Source organism: Callorhinchus milii, unplaced genomic scaffold (assembly GCF_018977255.1).
Source record: "Callorhinchus milii isolate IMCB2004 unplaced genomic scaffold, IMCB_Cmil_1.0 Scaffold3, whole genome shotgun sequence".
In the NCBI taxonomy this organism is placed as follows: Eukaryota; Metazoa; Chordata; class Chondrichthyes; order Chimaeriformes; family Callorhinchidae; genus Callorhinchus; species Callorhinchus milii.
The window spans coordinates 40350704-40374844 of NW_024704744.1; the positions used below are offsets into that span (position 1 = coordinate 40350704).

General features: G+C 38.9%; 1 protein-coding gene across 1 annotated transcript in view; it reads left to right on the forward strand.

Annotated features, from left to right (window-relative positions):
• sim1a (SIM bHLH transcription factor 1a) overlaps positions 1-24141 on the forward strand; it is a 44153-nt gene that overhangs the window by 2903 nt on the left and 17109 nt on the right. Inside the window, exons 2-8 of the mRNA XM_007899137.2 lie at positions 9805-9887; positions 11259-11348; positions 13804-13912; positions 14399-14484; positions 16689-16888; positions 17689-17795; positions 18510-18657. Coding sequence (XP_007897328.1) covers positions 9805-9887; positions 11259-11348; positions 13804-13912; positions 14399-14484; positions 16689-16888; positions 17689-17795; positions 18510-18657 — 823 coding nt within the window. The remainder of the gene's footprint in view (positions 1-9804; positions 9888-11258; positions 11349-13803; positions 13913-14398; positions 14485-16688; positions 16889-17688; positions 17796-18509; positions 18658-24141) is intronic.

A 24141-nucleotide genomic window follows, 5' to 3' on the forward strand; every position in this document is an offset into this window, starting at 1 on the left:
CCAGAATTGAAGCGTTGATATAACTGTCGCAGTATTTAACTTACCGTTGTAGGCTCTATTACTACATTTGCAAAAGAAAGCAGGTACATTTTTGTAATTACTCAGGAATAAATGACACCTATTGCGGGCAGCCACTTAGGAAGTATTTCTCTGAGGTTTTTGATTGCAGATGCGTAAAGGAGTGAGTTAAGCGAGTGTGGACGTGTGTACTTCAGGTCCATTCAGCAGCTATATTTCTGTCTGATCAATTTCATTCGTAAGATTGCTGTTACGACATGTTTTCTGAGGGAAAGGAGGCAGTCTACGAAATACGGCGGGTCCTGTTTATGTTTGTGGGTATTTATGAAGTGCCTCAGATACCAACGACAGTGTCCCTCTTCTAAGAGGTTGACTAACGTTATTCTTTTCTACGTGCAATCAATTCCTAAGGCGTTACATGGTTAACGGTGTATGGAAATTTAGGTGTGTGCTGTTAGCCCGAAAAGAAAGAATGGCATTCGGTAACCTCCACAAATATAAAAGCACAGGGAATTTAGTGAAGCATGCACAGTTTCGAAACAAAGATTTCATTCAGTCTCATCATCTCAGTGTCTATACGGTACAATTGACGTTGTTATACCCATCTTGTAAAAGATAGATCCAGTGCAATTGCTTTGCGCTGTTTACCATTACTAGGTGTGTGGTGGATTAAAAATGCAGATTTCAGTCTGGAAAGCAGCTCGTGGGACAATTGAGGCGAAAGTAAAGAATCCCACGGGATAAGGCGGTTGTGTTTAGGAATAACTTTCTATGTAAACCAAATTTGCACAGCGTCAAACGCAGGTCAGGAAATATTGTTAGAACGAGATGACAATCCGTATCAAAGCAGCTGCTGTCACTGTTACTTTTAAGCGGGCGTCACGACAACTCGATCCACCAGCTTGCTTTTCAACGGAAAAGTTATCCCTATATAATTCAGACATACCTGGTAGGACCCGGCTTAGTGACATTGGGTTAAATGTCAGTGATGAGAGCAAACGGAATCGAGAGTGCCTGCAAAGCACCGCTCGCCTTCCCAGTGATCTGTATATCCGTGGCCGTTTTATATGTGGAGTTCCCCAGATATTTCCTAGATGAGCACATGTAGCTCGATTTACAATTCACAATAGTATTGTTAGTGCAATAAGCAGACACGGTGCCTTTGATCGCACTGTTTCCTCATTTAACAGCTATTAAAACAACACACACACACAGACACGCATTTTACTGAAAACGAAACACGATGTCCAAACCTTCAAAAGCTTTTTTTTTTTGGGGGGGGGTGGGGGTGGGGGGGGATCTCATATTGGCGACAAATCAAAAAAAAAGATGACATTTGACTCTGAGAATTACTCCCCCTTCCCCGTACTCCCGATTATGTTTTCTTTGATTTAACACTTAGATCTGCTAAGACAAAAAGGTCAAAGACCGCTTTAAGACTTCAGAGGTGTGTGTTATTTATCAATCTACAATTTAATTGACATGTACCACTGATTGTTGGGCTCACAGATGTCATTATGATTTATACAGAGTATTAATATTAACAGACAGGGAGTTAAAAGCGCGGCCCTACCTTTTCCTTAGAACTTTATAGTCGGTTGCAGAGTGAAACACAATACGGAGCTTGCGGGGTTAAAATCACTTTGGAAAGAAGCTGTGACTACACACTGCTTACAGATCTGCAGCTGGTAACATTTTACAAGTGTGATTCAGAAAAACATGTGATTCATATTCTTGTTGATGGCTTTATTCTTATATTTGTATCGTTCCTGACATTTCGGAGTGTCCCAGTGAGCTGGCCGTGTGCTAACACTGCCTTTTGATTGTTTTGTATAACCTATAAGAGGCCTGTTAGGAGAAAAACATATTTTTTTACGGACGAGGAAACCTAGTTACACGAATTCATCGCACTGGCAATTATCTGGAGAATTTGCAGAATGGTTCTGTAGAAGGACGAGAAGTTCTGCCGTTTATCCTGAATAAGAGCAGAACAAAAAACATGTCTTTCAACAGGAGTCCACCAAATTTCATTATAACACCTAAACCCTCCAAACATCGTCAGTATGTAGGCGAGGATCCCATGCACTAATACACTCAGGCTCAGATTTTCTAATACACAGAGAGGCAGCTTAGACCCCCCCCCCCCCCCCCCCCCCCCCACACACACACACACACACTCACACGCACACACACACACTCTCTCACACACACTCACACACACACTCACACGCACACACACACACACACTCTCTCACACACACACTCTTTCACACACACTCAAACACACTCACACACACACACTCTTTCACACACACACACTCTCTCTCACACACTCACACACACACACACTCTCTCTCTCACACACACACACACACTCACACACACACTCACACACTCACACACACAGAGGCTTAAGCAGAATCTCAGATTCTAAACATACACACACAGACTTGGATCTCATACCACTTATACCCAGAAGAGGTCTGAAGAAGAGGGTCTTAGGCCCGTTTGTTTTCATCTTTCTGGAATGCCAACTCTTACATAATTCCCATTGCAGTATCCAGTATTACATTGGTCCGATATTCTGATTTCAATCATTTTCTTAGTAACCCCATTCTTTGAATACTCTGTGATTCCGATTCCCAGCAAACACAAGCTCAGATCCCACATACGACAAACACCAATCCAATACACACATCTCAAAGTCATGCCCACATACACACAGTACAGAATCAGATCCAATATTTACACAACATTGCCTAAGATCCCAATTATACAACTCAGACTTAACTCCCATATACAAAACAGAAACGCATTCCATATATACACAATGCAGTCTCAGATACCATAATACAGACCGATCTTTCCGTCCCACACACATGGACACAGATGGAGACTTAGCGACCTTATATTTCACCTGGAAGATAATTTGGTCTTAAAAAGTTAGATCGCACAGAATTATGGAAAATTCTTAAATTCAATACTAATTTGGAAACCGTCATTTTTAAGAAGTGTAAAATGGCTTCCAAATTAAGGCTGAAGAATTACGAACGAATTATTTTTTTCCTACAATTTGCTTAATCGTAAATCTTAAGACAAAATGATTTGCAGGGTGAAACCAGGGGAAATTGCGGGCCTCAGATTCCCCATAACTCAAAGACAAAACAAAATCAGAAGGTTAACTAGAATCAGCGACATCACTACAAATACTGAAGATATGAAAAGGATTTGCTTCCTAATCAGTAGAAAATAATTTACAAAGTTAAGGAAACACATTTTGTCTTTTAAACTCTATGATTTAAACTGTTACGTTTTCTCTGTCTAATTATTATTTCCCTAATGTCCTTCTTTTTGTTCAGCCGAAGTTTCCTGGGAATCCTTGTTCGTGTCCTAATTTATCAAACTCCGTTCTGTCCCTCAGGTTTGTTTTTACACAACGCAAACAAACAACAACGTAACGACATTCCTTTGAGATTTTATTTTAAATTGCATTTTAATGTATCTGCGACTAAGAGTCGGGTTGAGCCCCTATCTTTATGATTGTGGTGTAAAGGGTTTGTCTACTATATTAAGGCCCCGAAACGTCAACCCATATGAAGGGCTCTATAGAAATGAAAGTTGTTGGTGATTTCACCAAACTGACCTCAACCATGTGAGGCTAAACTTTTAAATCAGTGGACATGTACAGCAAGGTCGGCAGCCTGCGGGAAATGTTTACATTGAACAGTGCTTCTTGTGAGTGAGAGTATGTGTGTGGCAACCTAATTCATAGCCTTACTTGCCCATGTTCATGTTACAGGAGATTTTGAAGATGGAGTGACAGTTTCATAGATCATAGAATGACCTTTCGGTTTTATTTCCACCAAAGATGTCTGAGCACAGCACCGTGAAACTTTCACCACAACCCCCCACCCCATGACAGTGCTAATCCACGTTATTATCATGTATTGCAGAGGCAGCCTGGTCTCTTGTACCAGGTACAGTTCGAAGGCTAAACGATAACATACCGCCTGCCGCTCCCATTCCCCAGTAGGACAGGATAACACTCGGTCTCATTCAAATGAATGACACCCGTCCTTAAAGTGAACCAAGGACATTTTCTCAAGAACTTGAATCCAAACGCGAATGAATCCGATTCTGGTGTTAAATGTGGAATATTTTCTAATAATCGTAGAATCGTAGAATTATACAGCACAGAAGGAGGCCATTCTGCCCATCGTGTCTGTGAACAGAGCCGACTTTCAATAAGGTAATGAAGGGTTGTAAATTTGATCAGCTTGTCTTAGCGCCTGACTAACTAACTAACCACCGGAGAGCACCGGTGTAGGCTGGGCCAGTAAATCATTTTTACTAATAATTCAATGCACAAATGGCCTATTTTGAAAAAGAATCTGAAATGGTTAAGATCAATTCATTTTTTTAAAAATGTTTTAATCTTAAACGTTGAAACACATACTGTACACTCAAAGCAATGCAAAAGGTGAAATGCCTCTAACATATGTGATCTTAACAGGGCCACATTGCATTTAGTATGAATATTTATTTTTTGACAGGCATAAGGTGAAATAGGATTAAACAGATTCACACTTTTAAATCAATTATACGCACAAACATACATAACATGTTAAAATCAATTACATTATAATAAGATTGTTCCATCCGATTTCCGAAAATCAACAATATTTTAACTCCTAAACAAACATAGTTGCTGAGAATATTGTACAACGCCTTTCCCCAAATGCAGCCAACACCATTCTATAGCACCACTTCGGGAAACCATTGGTATTTGCTGCATTGTCTTCCTATTTCTGTTTTAAATTATGTTTTTATACATTTTTGTGTATAATGTGGTGTTTGAAAATCATTCTGGGAAACTTGGATCGATTTCTTTTTGGGGGGCAGCGAGAAAGCCCAGCTGGAGAATGAGTTGAGCCCACGACTGATTAGAAATCATCATTTTACTCGCCAAGAACTGCCTTAAATGGCACCTCTGGGATTTAGTCAATTTTAGTGGATCTACTTCGCCTCATTTGGTTACTAATTGGTTTCTTGTTTTATAAATCGAAATCTCATTTTCAGGAAATTACAAAGCACAAGCGTCCAGTCCATTGAGGTAATCCGGGTCAGGGGGTATTTAAATGGAAATGTGTTTCCAATGCATCAATGCCGCCCATGAATTGCTGCTCAGAAACTTTTTTTAACGAGTACATTGGGGTTTCACTTGATATCTGAGCCATTTTAACCAATAGATCCGCGCAGCCCAATGCCAAGGCCACCTATACACAATGATTTTTATCATTGTTATTAAATAAGATATTTTAGCACCCAATTTTTTTTTGGTGGGGGGTGGTTATAGCATAGAATCCTCACAAAGGATTCTGCATGAGTGTCGGTCTCCTTTAGCTGGGAAAATCCTTCCCCTCCCGAAACCTTCAGAGTTACATTTCCGCGCACAAAAGCTGCTTGTTTCATCTGAGACCTCTCCACGTTACAAGTGTTCTCCCTCTTGTTTCCATTCTAACGCTTCACAAAGGCGAGATTTCTGTTCTGATGGTTTAAGGAGATATTGTTGCCTTTGCTGCTTCTCGGCAGTAGGTCAAGTGCAAAAATCACAACTTCAGTCCTGCAGTCTTAGACAAATTCCTCGAGTGATTTCAATGGATTTCGCCCTGTTTAGGAAATGATTTACATTGGATTATTCGCTCAGATCAACGCTTAGATCTAGAGTTTTAGTGTTCGTTGACAAGTAAGTCTATTATAGGGCATTCGCTTTTTGCCATGGTGGCTGTCAAAGAGATAATGTTCATGAAATGGTAGCGTTTCATTCAGGGGGACCCACCACGAACCAATATTGTAATTGAAAACGTAAGATGCACTTTTGAAAGTTAAGACTCAGGGGAACGAGAGATTGACATTTTTTTTCTCTCCAAACAAAAGTAAGAGGCTTGAAATTCCACCTAATCTTAGTCTCTAAGACCGTTTTGTCTAAAATGTAAGATCGGGCAATATTGTGAAAAAAATTCTGTCTTAAATTGGAAGCCGGGTTTTTTTAAAGAATTATGGAAAGCCGTTGCCAAATTAAAACTAAATTAACATATAGACTAAGACCAGGTGGAATTTCGAGCCCATAATTGGGCAAATAAAATGGCCAGATTATTCCCTTTATAGCAAAAGCATTTAAGTGTCAGTTATATTTCGACAAAACAATAATTTAATTTGATTCACATTTATGGTTGTGGTAAATTTGACTTCAGTGAGTACAACCTTCACATAATGTAAAGTACTGCAGATGCTGGAAATCTGAAACAGAAACAGAAGTCGCTGGGAACACTCAGCAGGTCAGGCAGCATCTATGGAGAAAAGAAAGTCAGTCAACGTTTCGGGACCACGACCCTTCGTCAGAACCTTTGCATTTTTGGTCGACCCCCTGCTGCTGGCAATATATTGTACATTGATAAGTCTGTGTGAGAAAAAGAGAAATGCTACATCTCTGTTTTCCTTCCTCATTTTGTTTTGAAAGACGCTAAAACCAAATTGCAAGAAAATTCTTCAGTCAAGTTCACTCCAAAATAATTGCTGCTCATAAGAGTATTTACATAGCCCAGAAACCTCATTTCAAACGGCACAACATTGTTTTTATTTGTAAAATATCAGCTGTTCAGTGTTCAGTGCTTCTCTTTTGTGTACATGCTCTCCCAATGTTGCATTGGTCTTCCACACCATTCTGCATAACACTCCAAGCTGGAGAAACATCGGGTCCAGTAAAGGAAGGGATAGAGCATTTCTCTTTTTCTCGCACTTATTTATCAGCGTACATTTGCAAACTTTCTCAATTGCCTCGTTGCGGCTCTCGAGCAACGGCGATTAATCAACAGCCTATTTTTTTTTACTTCGAGGAGACAGTGTTAAACACACGAGGCCGTTCCAACAAAATAATGTTATGGAAACGGGCAATAATAATGATGGCTTTGTGGCGAGAGTAGGTGTAGCCCTTCAGAAACGGTGGCAGCGCGGATCTTGCACGCTTGCAGAATGCGCTCTGTGTGTGGCATTGGTAACACAAGTGCTCGCTGGAGTCCCTTTCTGTTGTTTAAGTTGCACTACACCAGTCAGACGGGCTCTGAGTCCCAGACGCCGGCTATACCTTTGTGAAGAAATCACCACAACTTCAAAATCTACGCTTTGTTTGCGCGCGGTTTAAGGGGGATGAAAGTCTTCAAACTGCAGGAAACAATCAGATTACACAACCGTTTATAAAGCGACCCCATCGCACAGATCTCTCAAAATCATTGTGCGATTGCAACCTGAGCTGTGCAATAACCCCGAAGCTGAGGGGAATCGCCAGAACAAAGAGCTGATTTCCTTCCGTGTTCCCCCTCTTGAGAGCTGTAGGTGTGACATTGTACACTGACGCTTTAGTACACCTGTGCAATAATACTAACGTGCGTCCAGTGAAGAGGAAAAGAAAAAATAATTGGAGTTCAAAACGAAATAATAACACGACATTAAATAACAATTAAATAACGAAATAATAAGTTTTTTTTTCTTATTCACGCTTTGTCCCGAGGCTTCTTGATTTATCGTAACCAGTGTCTGTTGAGTGTAAGACTGGAAAGGCAGAGGCACCGACAAGAAATAGAAAGGTGGTTCGTTACGCAGTGACCCCGATAGCAATCCAAGCAAATGTTGGAGGAGGATTTTGAAACTAAAATTTTGCAACTAACAAACCAGGACCGAATTGTGCACACAGCTACGGGATTTGAAGATTGGAAATGATTTCTATTTTCCATGAAGGCCAAACGTTTCCTCTTTGGCGTGCTATTTATTTTATTTTAAATTCACGCGCCTAATGTTTACTGAAATGTAAATGTTATTTTAACATATTTTCTGAAAGCGAGGTTCGGAGTCAACGTTATATTTTTTTTAGATGAAAGACATTGTTACTGAGAAAACAGCAGTGCGGTTTTTTATCAATGGTTTTACAATAATGTCGCATTAGATCAGGAGGTTTAGTTTTTTTTACACACTTCTCCATATTTATAGTTGGATAAAACAATGGGGGAATTACTACGTTGATAAGGAATCTCATTGGCGTGTTTATGTTGTAAGGACATTAAACGGCAGAAGAATGATTCGGGAAAAAATGAGAGCATTGTAAATTGTTATAGACTGTACACAAGATAGAAGGTGGGATTTCTTCTATCATTATTTCAAACAAATTAAACACAGGGAGGACGCGTTTTGTGCCGTTTTTTGACACCTGCTTCCTCCTTGATCATGACATCTACACATATCCTTCCTTACAATATCATTTATTATCATTAATGATGATTGTCAGTGAAAGAGTTAAGGGGGAGGACGGTGTAAACTTTTTTCTTAACCTGGAGGGATGTTAAGTGGTTTGCCACAAGTGACTATTGAGGGCTGAGAGCACAACAACATGTTTAAGGTAATCGGATGTCCAATTTGTTGAGGAATAATCTAAAAAAGGCGACGGGGAATGAGCAGGGAAGTGGGAATAAGTGTAAGTTAGCCACAGTGAAGGAGGCTGCACCAGCGTAGTTTTAATTTCTACGGTTTCTGTGTTTTGTGTGTGTAAAAAAACATCAGTGGGTCTGTTGCAACTTGCCGACGACTTGCAGTTTTTGTCTGATTTATTGTATCACTGGAGCCCGGAACACGCATATGTATGCAACCGATGTGACACCTATTTACACGGCACACTTCCCAATGCACTGCAGTGATCACGCACCGTTGCTATTTGTATCCCACTGGGTATGCGACCGCCTGATTTCAGTCAGGAGTCTCTGAAATCCAGGATCCCAGTGGGTTTCTTTTTTTCTGCAGCTGTACTGCGCTACTTTACGCGAGAGCAAAGCATATTTATAGTGTAGAGATGAAGGGCAAAGGAAGATGTGCAAAATAATTTGAAAATATGCGCTGATAAGAAATGTCCAGCTGGACTATTAGTTGGCGTTTATTTTTTTGCAAGGAGTACCTGGCGTGTGCGTGTGTGTTCGCATATTTCTCGATCAGTTGCTGTGGGTGTGTGTTCGTGAGGTTTTACCGATGTGAACGGCGAGAATCCTTCCTGCTCACAGACCATCATATCCGACCTCCACAAACTGCAACAACTATGAGGAATCGCTGCCATTATCATCAAAACAAATACTTATTCGAATACAGTTTCGCGTGGCACAGCCTCACAGTGGCTCCTTGTGTTGACTATTATTTCATACAGTTATAACACCCAATACTCTTGTGCTTTTGATGGTCATCTGTGGCCCTCGAATATTTACACGTCTTGCACCAGGATTGAACCCCCTGAACTCAATAGCTGTTTCTGTGTTTTTTTAAACAACAACAACAACAACGTCCCGGCGCTGATAATGTTAGTGATCTGAACACATTCACCACGTTAAATGTAAACCAACTTATATTTGCCAAATGTACCGATCCTTTTCCGTGTATATAAAAAAAAACACTCCAGGGATAACCCCCCTTTTTTTTTGTAATACCAGAAATGTCCAGAAATATCCTCGGATAAGATGCAATCAATTACAGAAAATAAAGTGCATGTCTGCGTTAACTGGACCCCCCCTCCACCCCACCACACACACACACACACACACACCCCACCCGCCCCGCGCGGTTGTAATGCCCGGCGATCGGTGTCTGTTTTGACTGCTTTCAGACAAAAAAAAAAACACGTGGAAAGCGGTTGAATTGGGTGGGAAGAAGAGTTCAGTTTCTCACCCTTTTTTTTAAAAAAAAAATCTGTTTTAGGATTAGGAGATGCCTGGGGCCAGCCCAGCCGCACAAGCCAACTGGATAACGTCGGTCGGGAACTCGGATCGCACCTGTTACAGGTAAATCGCCGCTTCCCTGTTGCACATTTCACGTTGCAGAAGGTGCCACAGGACATTGCTCCAGTGTCCGACTATCAGAATTATTAAGGGGTGGACACACACACACACACACACATACACATACATACACACACACACACGCGGGTTTTACAAAGGTAAGAGGGTCTGAACTGAAATCGAGCATTAAAGAGAGACGGCATTTCTATGCCGAGATCGTTGCGTTAATGCGGATCGGGAAGGAATGCGAGGAGGGTCCCAGTGCGGATACCCCGCCCCGCATCCCAGCGAAGGTGACTTTTCTGAGCGGTGGTGCAGACGGGCGTTGCGGTGCGGGAGTGTCAGTCTCACGCCGGGCGAGTGTCACACAGAGAGAGCAGAGCGGCTGCTTCACCCCCCGGCGAGTCGCAGGGCTGAGACACGGGGGGGAATTACTGGCCCTCGAGTGGATTATCTGAAGGAAACAACTACTCCATTTCGGGGCCGTCAACTTCTTGCTGGAGTGCAATCGGGAGGGTCGTCCACCCATGGGCTGCATTTGGCACCTCGCGTCCACGGGCGCTGTTTGTCTGCGCCAAACCGGTCACCGGGAGGTGGAGGTGCACCGACCGCTGCAGAATAAAAACCAAACGCGCACTCGCCATCACCGGGCGATAAGCAGATCGTGTTCTGATAATCTCTCCCACACCGATTTCTATGCGAAATAGCAAAATAGCTGAGGCATACCCAGGTTAGGAGGGGTAGTTTGAACCGGAAGAGGATTTATCCACTGAACTGAGTGTTTACCCAATATTATTGCTGGTTTATTGCTGGTGCTATTTCATAAATCAAGAAAACATCAGCTTATTACAAACATACATCGACATGTCTTTTACTACTGCATTTATTACCTACATAGCTTGCGGATTTCGTCGAAAATAATATATTTCTAAATCTAAAATTAAATCATCTGAAACCTCACACGCAAAAGCAAGTAGATGGGTTTTGCACAACCCCAAAAGGTAAAATGATCATTTAGAAAACAGGTGGTGCACACATTTGAAGAGAGATATATCCTCGATGTCCTTTATTTTCTTTTGCTAAAAGACAAATAAACTGGCGAAGAGTTCAAACAATCTCGAGTCGTTTCCCACAGGTCAGTGGAGTTCAGCTTTGCAGTTTGATACTACTCTCTGTGTTTTCTGTAATCAATTATAAGGCGGCGTGTTTCTCCAGAGGCTTTTCACTTCCTAAGTAAACAACCAGAGAGGAATGAGGGAGACAGCATATATTTATCGCACAAATCAAATCAAATTCAGTATTGTCAGGATATTCTACAGAGGGGGACGCGCTAAGCCAGAAAGTCATGCCTTTGTGTTGTCTCTGGATGTGCAGACACTCGATGGCTTCATCTTTGTGGTGGCTCCTGACGGCAAAATCATGTACATCTCTGAAACCGCGTCAGTGCACTTGGGATTATCACAGGTAGGACATTGCGTGTGTATACCTTTATCTATGTACGTACAATGCGTATGCACACATGTGTACATCAACTAGTATATACAATATGTAATACACACAAATATGTGGGTACATGTCTGCATATGTACGTTTGTTTGTCCTATATACCTATATATCCATATACTACATATGTATATGTAACCCCGTGTGTATAATGTAATATGCACGTTTTATGCATCTGTATATACAGCACAGATATATGGCATGTTCAATACGTATAAATGTATGCATACATGTTGTTATGTGTATTCAACCTTGTGCACATTAAGTATATATATATATATGTGTGTACCGGCTATACATAATATAATATGTATTTACCATATGTGTGTATGTTATATCGTATGATGATTTACACGCCATTATCACTATCAATGAAATTTGGATGAAGAGAAGGATTGTCTGACAGGTTGGTTCATATAGTCACTCTTTGGCATTTAGTGTGCAGTCAGACAATAAATACATCTACTGTGCGCTCATAGGTACCAGTCATCTCACCACAATGTGTGGTGCTGAGATGTTTGTTCAGTCAGGCAGTAGTGGCCAGTGTTTTTCGTCGGCCAACTCAATAAATGTTCTTGATTGAATATTTCATGAATTAGGCAATATTTCTTGATTTCTTCCTGATTTCTTCTTGATTTCTCGATTTTCTAGCGTAAATGTTCGTAGGGGGGGGACACTTTTTGACAGCCCCACGGGCCAGAACTGGCCCGCGGGCCGTTGTTTGCCCCGCATTGTCAGGGTGTTGCTGAGAATATTTGTGATTTTATTTTTGGTTTGTTTCTATTTTTGTTAAGGATGAAAGGAAATATCAACAGGGAATTACGAATATCTAAAAAATGCAGTGAAGACCAACAGTCATTGAAATATAAATAAACTCAGAACTCCAAAATAATATATTATCTTGAACCTTATTTTTAAAATTAGTGAAATATAATAACTCTCACATTTGATATAGTGCCTTATCACACACTTATAAGAAATGATTTAACAAATTATGGAAGGCAAATATCATGGGTTTAGTTGAGGAAGAGGCACACTAATACATTTGGTATAGACATCCTGTGAACTCTGGCTGCTTTTAGATATTTGACATTATTTCTATCAAGGTTATATACATTTCATTAAAAAAATTCCAACAGATTTCTTGTTTTCTTATTAAGTAAAGAGCCATTAAAATGTTAAGTATTTATAGCTATGTGAAAAATTATAAAAATTAAATATTTAAAAATAAAGCACTGTTTACCTTTTATAAAACAGAAGCAGAGAGAGGACAGAGTGAAATAGCAGTTATTTCTATAATTGAAAATGCCAATGAAAACCTCTATCCCAAATCCATAACTGGATATTCTTTTCTTATCTTTAAATACATTTTTTTTAAAAAACGTACATTCAATAATGTAATAGAACATTGATACAGCAAAATGAGTGTTTAAAAAATAATGGGAACTAAATGAATGTTAAATTTGACAAAATCACATGAGAAAAGTAAACATGTGTACAAATATGTTTGCTGTTTAGCTATAATTCAAATGCATCATTATAGCAAAATAAACCATCCAAACTATCACAATTTTAAGAAACTGTACAGTTATCCAGAGATAAAGTAAGGCATAACAACATTTGTCAAACAATTTAATTTGTCTAAAAAGTATAACAATTTTAGTTGTATCATCATTTCAGAAACATTATCTGAACTGCAGTTAAGATAATGTTTCTGAAAATCATTTAACAAGGAGGTAGCAATGCTGTATAAATGTGACAAGTGGGTAATAAATCATTTTGAGTAGCAGCAGCTCATTTTGTAGTACTTTATAATGAGAAGTCCCATATGCCTGGTAGGCTACATTTGAAAAACATTGAAAATAACTTTCTATTGACTGGTTATGTATCTGGTGATGGTTTATGTATCAACAGTTCTTAAATTATGTCTTCAATTATGTTTTCTTCCACTGTAACATATATATTTGTTAACCTAACTTATAAGAGATTACTGTAGTGCATGCTATCCTTGGTGTAATTTTACATTGAAACAACTTAGCTTTTTTTGACATATTTTTACTCAAGTTTGAATGCCTTTTTTGCTTGGTGTAGCCTTTATTTGTAACAAAATAAATCTTGGTAACAGATTTAAAGTTAAATGTCACTGACTTAATAAGTTTTAATGTACAGAATACTTGTTGCTGCTGAACAATATTCACAAATTTCTAAACAACCAAAAAGATAAAATGCCCACAATTAAGTGATATCTGTAATACGAAATCCCCTCTTATTGAAATGCCACATTAAAGAAACTGATTGTCAGTACAACTCTACAGTCTTCCCGTATTGTCTCTCTGCAGACAGGAGTATTCAGTGCATTTACCTCTTCATAGTATTTGTGTATAAATATTTTAAAATTTCTTTCTAATGTTAACAGGTAGAACTAACTGGAAACAGTATTTATGAGTACATCCACCCAGCTGATCATGATGAGATGACAGCAGTTCTAACAGCTCATCAGCCATACCACTCTCACTTTGTTCAAGGTAAATATTGTAGAGTCCATCTTGTTCTTACACATTCAGGCCTGCTCTCCTCATTCCAAATTGGGAGTTTTATTTTTCTTAGAAAATAGGCAGGGCAGCACTCAATTAGTGCGGCTTTTTAGAGGTGTGGTCCTTCGGGTGAACCTTAAATTGAGGTCCTGCTTTGCCAGTTTAGGTGATTTTTTTGATGGAGGTAAATAGGGCACTGTTTTGAAGAAAATCAGGGATTCCTCCTACCTCTTTGTCAATATTGTTCCATCATCCAACTTATCTGAAAAATAGGCAGAAATTGAGCACATTGTTGGCACAAATCAACTGCCCTATTTGTTAACACAATAACAGTCGTTACACTTCAAAGTAATTCATTGTGTGACATGTTTAAAGATATTTCAACATGATGAGGTGCTACTGTATATCAACTGGTAGGATCTTTATACTGTCCTCATTTGCTGCAGTATAGTTAACCATTGTTTTGTCTTTCAACAGAATATGAAATTGAACGATCCTTTTTTTTGAGAATGAAATGTGTCTTGGCAAAGAGGAATGCAGGGTTAACCTGCGGAGGTTACAAGGTGGGTTCTGACCTGCTGATGCTGGAACACTTTGGGACTGAAAGTCTTTTATTTCCTGGGGCAATAAAATCATTTAAAATCAATTTAAAAAATAAATGTGTTAGACAATTTTAAATTATTCTTTTATTCCATTAATCAAAATGAGGCTGAAGGTAGCAAAGCTGTACAAATTTACATCTCCCACCATACAAATAATGGTCTTGGCTACATTATGCAAAGCATCTCAAGTTACAGTCATTTTAAAGTCTCAAAAGTGGGACATCCTCCCGCCATGAATGGTGCTATATAAATGCAACTTGTTGTTCTTGTAAAGCATTTAAGCAGATGGTTACATTTGCTTTCAGTGGGACTTATCAACATATTTCAAACAATAATGAGTGTGTTGTGGGTTTCAGCAGATATCTTCAGTCACTAAAACTGTACACGGAACTTGAAAATGTAGGTGGCATGCATGGAACTCTAGGTTGGTTTGGATAGTCTTAAGCATGGTGATGAGATTCTGCATGTGTCCAGCTGAAAAATAAAATTGAAAATTTCATCTAGCTAATAGCAGAATTGCAGATTAGACAGGTTGATGTTTTCTGATTGCAGTCTGGTTCTGTCAAAATCTTAAAAAATAAATCTCTATTGACACAACATAATAATAATAAGTCTCTCGATTTGATATAGTGCCTTATCACATTGTTGAGATGTCTCAAAGCGCTTCACAGCATATATTATAAAATATATTGACTGTGTATTTTGTGGCCAAAACATGGCAGTCAATTGCACACAGCAGTGTCCCGCAAACAGTCGTGGATTGAGTGACAAAATTATTATTTTATAATAATAATAATCCTTGCATTTGATATAGAGCTTTATCACATCATCAAGATGTCTCAAAACACTTCACAGAATATATTGTAAAGTGGATTGACTGTATATTTTGTGGGCAAAATGTGGTAAAATTATATAATAATATTATATAAAATACATCCAAGAGAGATGTATCCCAATCGTTGATAGTGAATCAAGTGCTAGTTTTACCATAAATAATCATAATAATCCTTGCATTTGATATAGCACCTTATCACAGCTTCGAGATGTTTCAAAGCTCTTCACAGAATATATTGTAAAGTGAATTGACTGCTTGTGGGTGAAACGCGAAATTGTATGATGACATCTCTGATATTGATAGAAGTATCCCTGGAGATACCAGACTGCATCTCAAGAGGTATTTGATTTTTGGCAGCAATGCAAATGCACATTAGAGTATTGCTGAAGTATTTCTGGTTCAATTAGCTTGGAAATATCATTACACCACCAAGACCTCAACCCACTCAACTATAAGCTTCTGGGTAACTTCTATAGGTCTTAGCTACAATGCTAAGTAGTAGTTTCTTATTACAGGAAAGTGTTTACTCTCCTCTTGGAACTTGTATCGCTTACCTCCTAATTCACTGGGCAACCCAGGCGTTAGAACACATGTTGCGGTTTGGTTCATATTCTCCCAGCAGGAAAAAGTTGTCACAAACTTTACAGCAGTGAAAAAGAGGTGGGGTTTAAAGATAGTCACAACAATACTCCATGGGGGAATTATCAAATTCTGTTCATGGTGAATTCATTGATTTACGGTAGGCCATTTTACCTTGTACTAAATTCGATGAATTTGTTGCAGTGTTCTTGTAAATTACTGCAATTAAATTTCAAATGAAAAATAAACAACTTTATAAGTATATTATTGAAAATTACACATAACTAGTTATTTATAATTATATAGTGGCAAATTTGCTTAATTTAGTTAATGCAAAGTAGGGGAGCACCCATCAATAAATTTGTTACAGTTAGCAAACAGGGTACACTAACCCTCATTCTGACTTGTAACGTCTCTGATTTAAATCTACTGGGAAATTGTAAAACTAAAAGCTGCTCCTCATCCAGGAGCCAAAATCAGCAGTAAAAGCTGCTGTCTCACAGAACAATTGTATTTCACATCTTGAGCTAGCTACCGCCAGGTGCATGGAACAAACAAGGTGAGCATGACACAGAGAGCTAACAGACTTTGGGTCGCCAGTCAGGAACTGGGATATATTTATCACACATGTGCACCCGATCCTAAGCCAAGACACAGCGGTGGCCTGAGTCATGTCCTTTAGTTCGTGTCAGTGAATCACGGTATAAAAATAATGTGCATCTGATGCCATTGCACCGTCTGTCTCTTACAGGTTATCCACTGCAGTGGCTATCTAAAGATTCGCCAGTACAGCCTGGACATGTCGCCCTTTGATGGCTGTTATCAGAACGTTGGTTTGGTAGCTGTTGGCCACTCACTGCCCCCGAGTGCAGTCACAGAAATCAAGCTGCATAGCAATATGTTTATGTTTCGTGCCAGCCTCGATATGAAACTTATATTTCTAGATTCCAGGTAAGATTAGTGTGTTGTCCCTTAAACTTTTTGTTCAGGTAATGTCCGAAGGGGCTAGGGGAATAGACTTCCTTCCTCCTCCCAAATTTTATCCACTGAAAATATGGAGTCACTAAAGCAATAACCAAGGCAGGTAATGTTATGCAGAAATTCTGAAGTAGATCACAGGAACTGCTGCACCTTCTTGAAAATCTTTACTGTACACCAGAATTGCTTCATATTCACCAGTAATTGCAGGTGTATATGATACAGATATGCTAAATATCCTTCATGGCCTGTACTCAGAGAAGTATCCTAGAACTATATGAACTATAGGAACTTACAGCATTTGGCACATTGTGTCCAGCCTCTGCCTATCCTCTGCACCAATTGACATTTACTCTAGGTACAGAACTCTCGGAGGTGAGTTCTCAATTAGAAATCAATGTATGGAATGGATTGAGTAGACTGACAATGCATTGTTATTAAGAACTGCAGTACATGATGCAGTGATAGTATGTTGGAGCTGAGCAGGGGCCGAGGCAGCTTTAAGTTTCACTTTGTTCAATTCCTGATGTGAGCTGTGTTGATTGGGGAGATGCAAGAGCAAACTGGCTCTTTTCCAGGGTAGGGAAAGAGAAAATCACAGAGGTGAGTGGGTGGTCTCTGGTTTTAAATTGCAAAGTAATATTTTGAATAATGATACAGCCGTATCCATTATCATTGTTCATTAAATCAATGTTGCAATGTGGTGAAATAAATGTGCACAAAAGTAAACATCTAAAAATTGTTTCAAACTTTATTGCGATCTGCTTTTTCAGGGTAGCTGAATTGACAGGTTATGAACCTCAGGACCTAATAGAAAAAACCCTTTATCATCATGTCCATGGATGTGACACATTTCACTTGCGCTGTGCTCATCATTTGCGTAAGTATTGGTTGACATCCAAGTACATACGCAGAAAATATTCACTATCAGACTGATATATCAGAGCTGTGTAATATAAATCCATATTCTCTTTTCCTGTGCCCTCAATCGAACATTTCAAGTTTGCATGCATTTATGTTCTGCTGATGTGTTGAGAATGACAACAGCCAGCAATTGCCAGTCTGTTGGATGTTTAAGTTTTGGTTTCAATGGGCTTAGGGCACTCTATTGGTGACTAAATCAATTTTGCAGTGTGGTGACATCAATGTGCACAAAACATCCCAAAATTATTTCATACTTATTTCAGTTTGTCAAAAATGGCCTCTGTTCATTTGGGAGTCATTTCAATGAGTATTGGCAAGTTATTTGATTGAACTTGGGTGGGAGGGGAAAGGGAGTGTCATAGCCGAGTCTACTCCTGTCCTCATCTGTAATATCCACACATAGTCACCTTCAGTATAATGATCAGAAGCCGAAAATTTGTCTGAACCTCCCCTGCCTAATGCACGGCTTTGAGATCACTTGTAAACAATTTGTGTCCCAATTAGAGCCTCAGGTGAGATCACTAAACACAGCACAAACCAGGATCTCTATATTTATGAGACAAGCAGCTTCCAGAGTATTGTAAACCTCCTGTTTGTAAACAGCGAGTGTAGGATATGGATAATTACATTCTTAGAATTAAATATTAATCAGTTTTCTTTCTGTACACAGTGCTTGTCAAAGGGCAGGTCACAACAAAATATTACCGTTTCCTTGCAAAGCACGGAGGCTGGGTATGGGTTCAGAGCTACGCAACGATAGTTCACAACAGCAGGTCCTCTAGACCTCACTGCATCGTCAGCGTCAACTATGTTCTCACGTGAGTACACCATCCACTGTCTCATTGTTTTTGAAACAAGGCATCCTGGCACACTGCGCTGCCTGCCAAGACAAATTGCTTCACCAGAACAAAATGTACTTTTAAAAAGGAGCTATATTTGAGTTATATTGCAGGATGTTGTCACAATATTGATGTTCAGTACCGAGATAGACTTTATTTAATCAAATAAAAAATAGGTATATTGTGCACAATAAACTAAGCATGAAATGCCCTTTTGGCTGAGGAAGAACTATGTCTGTTTTAGGATATTAAAGCTGTTACTAACAAAGACTGGGAGAAACGTTCCCTTCCTTCATAAGTCTTGTTGGGCCAGAACATTCTTATGTTCGCTACGTTTAGATATAATGTAGCCTGAAATATTCAGGGCTAGAATCTCGGGAGAAATTGTGAATGGATAAAACACCTGTGTTTAGCGGTGCTATGATGATTCTTTCCTTCTCAGACACTGGATTGAAAATGCTTAGTGAAAGGGAGGGCAAAGATCTAATTTAACTTCTTCAGACCTTTTCGAAGATCTCGAAGCTTTGTGAAAGTGAGAAACCATATTGCAAAGTGAGAATTTAGCTCCTGTTTTGAGGTGAGATTAGTGAATTTAACAGGTTGAAAGGTATCAAAATATCATCACAGGGTCAGGAGAAGTGAATAGAGCAGAGGAGTCCAAATGCATCGGTGAAGCAAACATTGGTGGAATGATCACAGTGAAGGAAAAGGAGGATGAGACCATGTTTTGTGATAGAATTTTTAAGATGGGGATTGATCCGAGAGTGTCAGGATGAATGTAGAAGGCAGGCCACGATTAACTAATTTATTTATAGCTTTTGACGGGATCACAGAATGTATTGTGGAAATATATATATCGATAATCCAGTTGATGTATATATCCCTATGTAGAGACTTGTGCATGGAAGAGATTGGTTGAAAACGTTAAGTCACACGAGGGTCAAATTGCAGTATGGTTACAGGAGTAGCAAGAGTGGGGGATAGACAATGTTGGTGTTTTGTGGTGCCAAATTCCATGTGGGCCGTGTGGACCATTTTATGTCACAGAGCACACAGAAAGCGGTAGCTTTGAGAACTAATCAGTGTGTGAGATCAGAGAGCATGCTAAGCATAGAATTTAAATTGCTCAATTACCTCTCGAGACTAAGCACCAGGGAGAAGTGGTGTGACTGTCAGGCCTGCTCTCATATCATGGGCTGAGGTGCATTTGAGATCCTTCCTTGGATCCAGATTCAGAATTTCTAGGTGACTCACAGGCCAGGTTGCCACGTGCTCCTGTGCCACAGCTGCTGGAGTCTAAAGGCAATGCCAGAGAGCTGCCATTGCATTCAGAATTAGCACAATATGGCACCTCAAGCAACAGATATGACAGCTGGCACTGGCATGATGCCAGTGTATTTGGCATGTTCCATAAAGTAGCCATCAGTCGAAACTCAAGAAATCCATGTCTCCTAAGAGTATTTGGTGGACTCTAGGTCTGGCCAGACCTCAACATTTGTGATATGATCTATTTTGTTCTTTAAAGAAAAACAGGTAGAAAAGTCATTGCCCAATGCTCTGATGCTTTCTGCTTCATCCATGGCTTCTGGGAGTGAATCCACATTCTCACCACCCTCTTATGTGAGGCAGTTCAAGATAAACTCTCCATTAGATCATTGCATCAGAGTAAGACACGTGGAGCACTTATCCCTGCCTTCATGCTTAAATAACAGTGAAATGAGTCCAGGGTATCTCTTATTTTGAAATAATGTATTATTTCATGTAATGATGTAATTTCATTTTTATTGTATTATTTCAGTTATGATTATGAATATAACACTGAAATAGACCAAAGAACTGGGATATATTGATTTGTTGAGAAATATTCCCAGGTGCAATTATTGTAAACTTTCTAGCCAAGATATGGCATGTTAGCTTCGTTTCATCCCCCTTGCTTGGCTAGTAGATGTTAAACAAAGTATACATTGTGAAATCACTGAGCATGCCAAAACAAATAATTGACGCACTAGACTGCACACACACAACTATTGGGGCTTACTCTGCTTTGTTGCAAAAGTCAAGAAAATACATCGTTATGTGTTTTCATCCTGATGGTAGCTGTGCTGTGCTCTGAAACCTGTGTCTGCTCATATTTCTGTATGCTGGTATATTCAGACACAATTTTGGAATTTATTCCATGAAAAAGTGTTGTGGTTCCAAGAAAATGCTGTAAAATTGAGATTGAGAAAGTTAATGATCCTAAGCGATACCTGATGTTATCAACATCAAACATCAACCAAATTGAGATTTCCATGCATCCCACCTACACATGGAAATCCCAGAGATAAATTGTTGGAAAGGAATGCGTATTCTCCCCCTGGAGGAACGCATCCTGCTTACCCAATTCTGTAAAGTATTAGGCACATGTTGTCAAGAGCCAAGGCTTGGGGAATCTAGAGTATATGTTGGGGTATTACTGGAGTCTAACCAGCTAAAACTGCATAGCTTGCCATTGATATCACAGTCTGGCAAGCTTTCCTGCTGCTTGTCCAGCTAGGACCTGCGCATTAGGGCTTTGAAAAGTGGGAGTGAAAGTGTGGTTGAAATGATAGGTATTAACATGGGCTTAAAAAGTGAGAATGGAAGGAGGCAGAGGGCCAAATTGATTTTTATAGAGTGGGGGACAATTATAAATTTAGTATGTGAGAAATCAGAAGGGACACAAATCCATGTGATAGCACTCAGTGCCACAGTGGCAGGAGCTACGCACAAAATAACCTTTACAGAATATGCCTGAATACTCTCCTTGTATGTTGTACTTTTACCAATTGAACATTTAGATCCTGCTACAGATTATGACAAAGTTAAGAGTACTTGTATCTTACTCGAATATCACATGCGTTCCAAACACTGTATGCCATTTATCTATTGGCCATGTACCGCGTGGAATGTGCAGTAACTTCCATCAGAATACAATATGATCTAAAAGACATTGCAGACTCCTCCCAGTCAATGAAGGCCATTGAAGAAGGTATATGTTCTTTGTCTCTGAATGTAGCTGATTGAAACATTCGTCCCTTTTCCATAACAATTTGTGCATAGGATACAGAAGTTTTATCAATTTCCTTTTATATGGGAGGGAGGACAGGTAAACTGCACAAGGAAAATAAGTCCATTTTGGGCCTGTTACATGCTGTGTGATTTCTAAAAATAAAATGCCTCTCTTGCTAGATTGCTGGCTTCAGTATTGGTAAGGTGGCCAATGACTATATCCATTGTTAAGCTGGGCTGGTTGCAGTCAGTATATGGGGCAGTACAGAATCTGCTTGAAACCATTGAGAATTCAGAATCAACAACAACTGGCAATTATATAAGTCCTCCATGCAGGGTAGCGTCTCAAAGTGCTTAATAGTGGTGGAGCCTGACTCCAACCCAGAAAAAAAGAAATGCTCGCATAAAAAATTGATAGTTTAATTGTTTTTCCACTCACTGTTTATTTTACCAATGTGTATGCTTAGGCAATAACTTAAACAATAATTCATTAGCAAGGCTGAAAGCATTAAATATAATCACCGCACAGAAGATTGTGCTTTAAATCTGAGGCTCAGCTGCGATGTTCCTGCTCAGCAGAATTAAAGAAAAGATATTTAATTTTCAAGAGTAGTATGAATCAAGAAACCTTTATTGCTTAGATCTGCCCTTTTTATCATTCTGTTCTGTAACATATATTAAGAGTCAGGAGAGAGAAAATGTTCTTTGATGGGCAAGCGAGTAACCCTGTGTTGTGTGGAGCTGAAAGTTCCAGGTTTGATCTGTGGTATTTGATGGTCTCATTTAGGTTGGCAATCCAGGTGTAATCTTTTTCATTCCTTAATTACATTTTGCATTTGAACATGGTTAGCCCACAAAGCATTTTAGACCCTATTATTCTCAAAAAGTTCAATTTTGTTGTGTTCAATGCAGAAACGGAGCTTCCATTTACAGGTCTATTTGCAAACATAGCACAATTAAGAAGATGATGCATTTTAGCTATTTTAATTTCACATTTGTATCTTAAGCTAACATTGTACTGAACAGCATATATTTTTGTTACACACACACATTTTAAAAATATATACAATATTTAAAAGAAACAAACAAGTTTAATAAGCCTTTGAGTGAAGGTCTTTTTTACAACTTGCAATTGGTTTTCCTCCTTTTCAGTTTCCAATACTTAGCAGAGACATTAAAAATAGAACAAATAATATACTGCATTCTTGAAAAAAAATTATTTGTTACATACATTAAAATGTTACAATATATAGTGACTGTTGATTTCTGGTTAATAGACTCAATGTATTGCAATGATTATATCCCAACCATATATACTTTTTAGTTATCTAAGCTTTCTGGATACTCATGTCTCCACCAAGACATTTGCTACTAGTAATAAAACAGAGGAAACAACAACCTGCATTTATATTACAACCTTCACGAGGTGTAGCAGCTCAGAGAAAATACTGAACGATGGCCCTATTACTCCAGATTATATATAAAATATCAATATTGAAGCTATGAGGAAAAAAACATTTAGCCACACAGAGGGTTCAGAATGTGAAATGCAATGCCACAGAGTCATAGATACCAAATTAATTGGTTTGTTTAAAAGGGAGATAGAGAGATACTTGGAGTGTATCATGGAATATGGAGAAAATGTGGGCAAATGGAAATTTGAAATTTGATCTGATAGATCTGCCATAATGCTGAGGCTATTCACTAGATTTGGACATGCTCTTTGATTTTCACACATTGCTTCTGTTCAGCATCTAGCATTTGGATTTATTAGATGATGAGATATATGGATCGGGGAAATCTTTTAGGACATTGGATGGGGAAGATTCAGAATACTCATTCAGAGTAATCACTGTCAGGAAAATTCAGAGAATAGGAGATATTGTGTGATTGGAGACACCAACATTTGATGATATTTTCTCAATTCATATTAGACGTTTGCCAAAATATAAGAAGCACATCAGAGATTTGTAGTAATGTCATTTGGAGCCACTCTGTATACAAATGTTAAACTCCAATATTACGTTCTCCCATAAAGTTTCATATGTTTTGCATGTTTTTATCATTTAATACAGGTGAAGTTTCCTTCATTTTTTTACTTTCTGACTAATGGGAACAGATATACAAGGATATTTTGTCTCAATGAAACAAATTGTTATTTCCTCTATATTTCTGGCAATCATATATTTCAGTCAGACAGAACTTTGGTAGGGTATATATGCAGGTTTTTGCCCACATAACAAAACACTACTCTTTACAATATATCCTGTGAAGTGCTTTGAGATGTCCTTCTGACTTGAATGGCTCTACACTAAGTGTAAGGATTATTGTATAGAGAGAGTATTTTATCTCAGTGAACAGTATAAAAGAGTATTGCATAGTTTTATGATATAAGAATGCCATATCTCAGGAATCTGAATGTTTCATTATTTA